The sequence below is a fragment of the Notothenia coriiceps genome, unplaced genomic scaffold (assembly GCF_000735185.1).
Source record: "Notothenia coriiceps isolate Sejong01 unplaced genomic scaffold, NC01 NC01_scaffold00025423, whole genome shotgun sequence".
In the NCBI taxonomy this organism is placed as follows: Eukaryota; Metazoa; Chordata; class Actinopteri; order Perciformes; family Nototheniidae; genus Notothenia; species Notothenia coriiceps.
In genome coordinates this window covers 12,740-20,369 of record NW_011358124.1, presented here as the reverse complement: position 1 = coordinate 20,369, position 7,630 = coordinate 12,740, and the positions used below count along the sequence as shown (strand labels likewise).

General features: G+C 41.3%; 1 protein-coding gene across 1 annotated transcript; it reads left to right on the top strand.

Annotated features, from left to right (window-relative positions):
- Window positions 1-2,674: 2,674 nt before the first annotated feature.
- On the top strand, window positions 2,675-7,257 carry LOC104956126 (ras GTPase-activating protein 2-like; the record flags this gene model as incomplete). The annotated part of the gene is made up of 4 exons (XM_010783568.1): window positions 2,675-2,828; window positions 5,459-5,607; window positions 6,247-6,361; window positions 7,171-7,257. Coding segments are annotated over 4 exons (505 nt in total), but the record flags the coding sequence as incomplete, so codon positions are not given.
- Between the last annotated feature and the right edge of the window lie 373 nt (window positions 7,258-7,630).

Below are 7,630 nucleotides of genomic sequence, written 5' to 3'. Positions count from 1 at the left end.
CCGTTTACGCCGGTTGCTAAACAACATCGTTATGGGGAAATGCAAGTTTGCGTCCAAATGGTTGGAAGATAAGGAGGAAGGACAATCAATACTGTATAGTCAATGTGAGGTAAAGTGTGTCGCCAAGGTAACGGGTTAAAACTCGAAGTGGCGATGAGGTCTTAAAATGTTTGGAAAGCGTCTCAAAAGGTTTTACATGTGACTTCAGGATTCCTGCATATGTATCACCTCTTATAGTTTGAGGTGATGCTGTGACACTGAAATAAATAAAAACTGTTTTTAACATTTCATCAAATAAAGTAGCCTGTGCGTCACATCCTGCACATTTTCTGCAGGTGGCTTATCCTGAGTTACGGTCCCCCAGCGTCGGTAAACTTATCATGCATAAATCCGAATTTTTTTCGATATTTCTGAGCAAACCCATTTTTAAGAAGTTGATCAAGTCTTTAAACTCGGGCGTTAAAAACTTGAGATTACACAAATGAACACTCTGCGCCATTGCTCTTAATTTATACATATATATTTCTGCTATAATCGTTTTTCCTCCTGTCACACAATTTACACAACAACTTGCACACTTGTTTAGGCAACGCACTTTTTTTTCATAGCACATTTCATTAACATAAAGGTAATTCAAAGTGTATTACAAAAACATTAAACAAAGGAAACATTTGAATACATTTAAAAAACTCATTGGTAAGCATATTAGTCATTCTGGGTAACTTGCTCACCTGATTGCACTCATGGGTCACATGAAGTTGAGTTACTGTCATCAATTTATTTTTGGAATAAGCTATTCATCTATGCTAATAATGTGTTGGAGTCATGGTACTGTAATGTGTATTACATTTGTATTAAATTAGTTTAAATAAATGAAAAAGACATTTGGTTAAACGGTCACTCTGCCACATACACTGCAAAGTCTGTTGGCTTCCTGCAGTCAAATGCCTTGAAGGCCTTTTGCACTGCCATGGCTGAGAATGAAAAGGCCATTCCTAGATCTCCAGGCAAGATAAAAGAATAACTTTGCAACATTTTCATACACCGACAGATATTTGGTTGACTGCGGTTTGAAAAAAAAGACTTCTCTGGACAAACAGTGGTAGCCTTTCTCTTTGGTAATGGACTGTGGAAACACCCGAGACAATAATAATGTTATCAAGCCCAGGAAGTCCGGTGTGCTAATTCATAAATGTATTAACTTGTTGGCAATAAACCTCATAGCCTGGTCATGACTGCATCAGGTCTTACACTTACTTTCTAGTCTGTATGTGAAGGAAACACACCCTGCTTAACTTTAACCGTTACGTTTCTCCCTGCTTTTACTCGATGGTTTGAAGAATCTTCCCGGATTTCTCCGTGTTCAGCATTTTTTCATTTTGTGTGGGTGTTTCCTAGCTGTGCGTCAGTGTAGGTGATGTGGGATTATGCCAGATAGCAATCTGTTAGTACATGAGGGCTGTGAGTGGAGTGTGTGGGCGGCTCTTTGCGTGGTGGCAGTACCTCCTGTCCTGTGTTTATGCTGGAAATGGTCCATGGTGCACACATTGAGGCGGTTCAGCTTCATGAAATCAGGACAGGTGATCTGTTTACGTCTTCTAGGGAGCGTCTCTGCGCCTGTTTACCTTGATGACAGATCAAGCGGCTTATAGACGGGTCTACTGTATGTAGCTGCAGCTTTTAAAGCACTGCTGTGTAACTGTGCACTACATCACTTTGTGTCTTGCTCCACCTGTTGGCTTTAGGGAGGAAATGCATGCAGCAGAAATATGAGCCAAGTATTTAACATGTTCCTTTTTAGTATTACAGTAGAAGTAAACGACTGCATCATGTGGATAAACAGCTGGAAGGTAGTTTAAAAAATGGCAAAGACTGCTGTCTGATTCAGATTAGCATTATGGAGTCTCATTAAGTCACTTTGAGCCTCACCGTGCAAATCCTTCTCTGGGCATCTGGGTAGCCCTGTTAGTCTGTTCATTTATATATTAGACACTCATGTAGTTAAACTGAAGTCGTTCAGGAATCTTCAGTTTTGTTTTATGCGTTTACATGTTTCTTTTGGAGGGGAAACGTGCCACATGTTGATCTGTAAAAACTTGTTTTCCAATTGTTTCTCTCATTTATTGACTTTGATGAGATGCTAATGTATCTTTTCTATTCAACGACAGAAATGTATTAGTTTGCACAACCTCTCCTGTATTTGGACAAACTGTGAGGTATAAAAAATGATATTAATGGTACACGTTTTCAGCAGCATCCAACGTCTCCTTTCTTCGATTTTTTGTTTTTTACCGATGTATCATTTGATGTATGTATATCTTATATTTATTTGATTGGCTTTATTTTATAATCAAGCTCCATTTCTAAGGAGATGTTTAATCGGGACATGGAAACGTATTTAATAATAATTTTAATTTTGATAGTGCCTTTCAAGAGACCCAAGGATTCTTTACAATGGGAAACAAAACAACAAAATAATAATAGTCACAAGGATACACTGGTTAGAAAAAGAAAAAAATAACCGGTTGCTGGGTCCTGTATTTTAGCTGAGGCCAAAGGCCCGGGTGAACAGATGGTGTTTGAGTTGTTTTTTGAAAGTGTCCAGAGAGTCGGCGTTATTTGTTGTCCCCGCACATCCTCACAGCACGTTCTGCGTTCCTGTGGTTTTGAACAGGTATCTCCTCCAGCCCAAAGGGAACGGCAGCAAGTCAAAGTCCGATGATCTGGGATCTTTGCGTCTGAAGCTGACATACATCGAAGACACGGTGCTGCCATCTGCCTTCTACACACCGCTCTGCAACCTGCTGCTCAAATCCCCCGACGTGAAGGTAGGAGCTCAAGTTACACCGGAGAGGAAACCCCCTGAAAGAAGAAAGTGTATATTTCTGAGAAAAGGACACCAGAGCCTTTCTGCGGATCATTGGGATCCAATTGTTCCTGATGGATATGTCGCTTTCCTTTCATTTCAAATGTTTCAAGAAGGGCTGCACAATCCATCAACATTTCATCCAAAGTGCAATATTTTAATAGCAGGAAGTGTAATGTAAAAAATCACACAATGATCAGAGACATGTTTCCAAATGGTCCCTAGTTACAAATACAATTAGTTGCAAATAGTTTTGTTCCTTTGTTGTTTCATACTCCCTGTTTGTTTCTTCTCTCATTGCCATTAATGTACGGGTGCTTTTCATTGCTTCCTCGTGTCCTTTCTCCTCCTGTGACCCGGGAATCATTTCCTCTCTGCCATCGTGGAGGATTTTCAAACGCCTTAAATGCACCTCTCAATCCTCAGAGTGAGGAGGCTTTTAGAGGAGCTTAGAGCCAGTTTTGTACTACGTGTGATTCTTTTAGCAAGTGGCGTGACGTTTGAATGCCAGACCTGCTCTACGTGTGGCACAGTTGGTGAAGCAGATTGCTGTAACGACCTTTCAAAAGTGGATACAAGCACAAACATTCCCATATTTCAAGAACACTGAATTGTTCTGCCAAGGAACCAGCATCTTACCACGGAGTTTTAACCGCTGAATCAATTTTGGTGATTTTCGTATTTAATGGTATGTTTTTTTTTTTACTATGGGAAGGTCAAACATGTTTTCTGCCCTTTTTAAACACAACATGTTAAAATACTAGGATTTGGGACACTACACTAATACTAATGCAAAATGAGCTAGCTGACACTGAACCCCAAGTTTTGTAGCAGTGATGTCTCCAGCGTAGTACTACCTCTACAGTACTCCTACAAACAAATGACCTCCACCACCTCAACTACCATGCATTTCAGGCTACCCAGTTTTCCATTTGTAGATTATTTTGATTGTGTGACTTACATATTGTCACATAGAGGCTTCTGAGTCATTCCTGAGGTCTACATTCAGTTTCTCCGTGATTAAATAATATTTGATTTGACACTAAGGTCATTCATAAAGGGAAAGTGATTTTTTTGCCAATCAGTGGTGGCCATCTTGGATTTCTTTTTCAATGGCTAACAGGCTTATAGTAGGAGTTAATGTGCCAATGTTAGTACTTGTACCCACTTTTTCAAATATTCCTGTGGTATATTTAATGATCGAGCTACGGCACCAAGGATTTCTCATTTGGCAGCTTCGGCTCCTTCATCCTCGCCTCTTTTCTTGGCATCTCCAAGACACGTTAGCATAATGAAAAGCCACCTATGTATTTCATGTCTTCCCCCTCTCACCTTCCCCCTCTTTCTCCCGGCCTCCTTCAGCCCATCTTCTGCAAGACACTTTAGCACAGGGGTGTCCAACTGCGGCCCGCGGGCCATTTTGAATCGGCCCTCAGCAAATTCTAAAAGTATAATGGAATACGGCCCCCAAAGGAAACTTGTGCTTGTCTTATATTGTACTTCTTAAATATATATATATATATATACGCGGGGCGTGTGGCGTAGTGGGTTGTCCGTGGGTGTTCGGATCAGGGGGTCATACGTTCAAACCATAGGTTCAAACCCCACTGCAGTCAGCATGTCGTTGTGTCCCTGAAGACACTTCACCCCAAATTGCTCCAGTGGGGATTGTCCACAGTATTGAGTATGTAAGTCGCTTTGGATAAATAACAAGTAACATGTAATATGTAAACATATATTACACGGTAGTATTCCATACTTGTCAACCCTCCCGATTTTCGCGGGACACTCCCGACTCCCGATTTCATAGCCCTCTCCCGGTTTCCTCCCGGGGTCATATTTCTCCCGCATTTCTCCCGATTTCTGACAAAATCAGATTTACACACGACTGTTTCCACTCGGACTTTAATACAGCTACACCATTGTTTGGTTTCCATGGTAACACGTCTCTTTAGTAGCGCGCGCAACTCAAAGTCTGAGAGGATGAGGCAGATATTTACAGAAAACAGAACAAGAATCGACAACTACTCTACTCTCTGCTCACTCCTTTCCTGTATAATACAGGTCCAGCCCACACATATGCTCCATCAAGGACGGTGATACAGCCCGCAAGGCAGTGTACTTACAACTACAATAAGCATGTTAATGTTAATCTAACAGCTCCGTCAAACCCACTAGCACCCCCCCCCCCCCAGCGATCCACCATTTTGCATTTTGAAATGCTCCTGAGTTCTGAGGTCTAAAGGTTGGCAAGTATGTAGTATTCATGTGTTAATGAGATCACTTTTCAAATAAATTCAGTCATCTGAAGTTGGAAACATTTTCTAACATATTGATAAGAAAAAAGCCCAATGACTTATTTACAAGGTTGAAATACACCCTTCCTATTTCTCCTTATTATAATCAATCCGAGCATCACAAGCATCATTTACCTTCATTTGATTGATTTTCTAACTTAGAACTGAACCTATGAGGCGATGTACCTCTAGTGAAAAAAGTTTGGACACCCCTGCTTTAGCATAATGAAAAGCCACCTATGTATTTCATGTCTTCCCCCTCTCACCTTCCCCTCTTTCTCCCGGCCTCCTTCAGCCCATCTCGGCGTCAGCCGCTCACATCTTAGGGGACATCTGCAGAGAGCGCTACGAGGCGGTCCTGCCCACGGTCCGACTGCTGCTCCACCACAACCGCTTTGTGCCTTTCATCTCTGCGGTGGCAGCGCTGGAGCTGGAAAACACTCAGTGAGTTTACACACAAACATACAGTACATGCTTACAGATTATTATCATGGTCTACTCTGTAACCTTTCTTAACCCTAAAGTTAAGTTCCCTTTTTTCTCCACAACGTTGGTGTTATTGTTCTATTTTCATGCATCATTTGTACCGGCTGTCATAATGCAATCAAAGTGAAATTAGAAACGGGAAGTAGTTCTGAAAAACAATAAATGGGAAGTCTGGATGATTCTCACTGTATCTTTATTTATTTTTTAACTTTGATAAACGTGTTACTGGACTAGAATCACTTTACTCAAATTGAGGATTTCTTTTATCGATTTGTCATTAATTATCAGAATATTTTTATTCCATCGGGTTTTGTAACAGTTGATTTACTTGAGAATTAAATACATAAAAGATACATACAAAAAAATAGAATACAAATACTGTAATGCAAGAATATGCAATAAGGATAAGATAAAAATTCAAATGTATAAAAACTAAATTAAGTATTTGTCATCAAAGTTGTAAAGTGACATGAGAATTTATCCAAATATATGTGAGAAGCTTTGGAATCAAAATCTGTTTTGTTGTTAAAATAATAAATGTTGTCAAACCTGTATATAATGTACGTATTGATTGATTTTGTTGTTGTGTCCTCACAGGGAGGCTAACACTATATTCCGTGGCAACTCACTGGCAACACGCTGCATCGACGACATGATGAAGATTGTGGGAAAGAATTACCTGGCTGTTACCCTGAAGCCTGTAATAGATGAGGTATGAAGAACACACACACACACATGCTCACACACATGCTCACACACACTCTCACACACACACACGCTCATACACACACGCTCATACACACACTCGCTCATACACACACTCGGTCACACACACACACACACACACACACACACACACACACGCTCATACACACAAACACACGCTCACCCTTACACACACACACACACACACACACACACACACACTCATACGCTCACACACGCTCACACACGCTCACACTCACCCTTACACACGCTCACCCTCACACACACACACACGCTCACCCTCACACACACACACACACACACACACACACACACACACACACACACACACACACACACACACGCTCATACACACACACGCTCACACGCTCACCCTTACACACACACACACACACACACACACACACACTCATACGCTCACACACACACGCTCACCCTCTCACACACACACACACGCTCATACACACACACACACTCACTCACACATGCTCATACACACACACTCACTCACTCACTCACTCACTCACTCACACACAGCTGCATTTCCACTAACACTAACACACTAACACTACCTGCATCTTCAAAATGTGCTATATTTTATTCGTTCTGATTTAATATTGCTTCATGTTAAAGGGCATATTTTTAGTTTAGAGACGTCTGAAAAATGTCTTGATCCCCTGTTAATGTCCTTTTTAAATTTCAAGAAAATAGGAAAACATTTGCATTATACACAGAAATCTCAATCAGTGATTTCTCATTGATCAGGCCTGACTGTTGTTGTTTTGTCTTCTATAGATCTGTGAATCCAACAAAACATGTGAGATAGACCCGGTTAAACTAAAGGAAGGCGACAACGTGGTGGTGAACAAGGTAAACACCTGACTCTCATTGCGCATTTCCACTGCAGCGCGTAGCACGGTTTAAGCGTGCCGTGCCCGGCCCGTTTTTGGTTGCGTTTCCACCAGGCGTAGTTCCGGCTAGCGGGTACAGTTTCACCGTTTTCTGGCTCTCCAAAATCGAGGTTCTTCCCGGTCCAACAACCGGGCTGAGTATGCTAAACTAGTGAGAGAATCGCTGGCAAGGGGGCTACAACTACAACAAAATGAACATATTTGACCGTGATCTAATTGTAATACACGTTTCAAAATGATGCCGAAGTAACAACATACTGATACCGGTTAGTGAAAACCATGAATTAATGCTTTGACAAGTCTGCAGACAGACGGCAGGAGAAAAACCTTTTAAAATGCGTGTT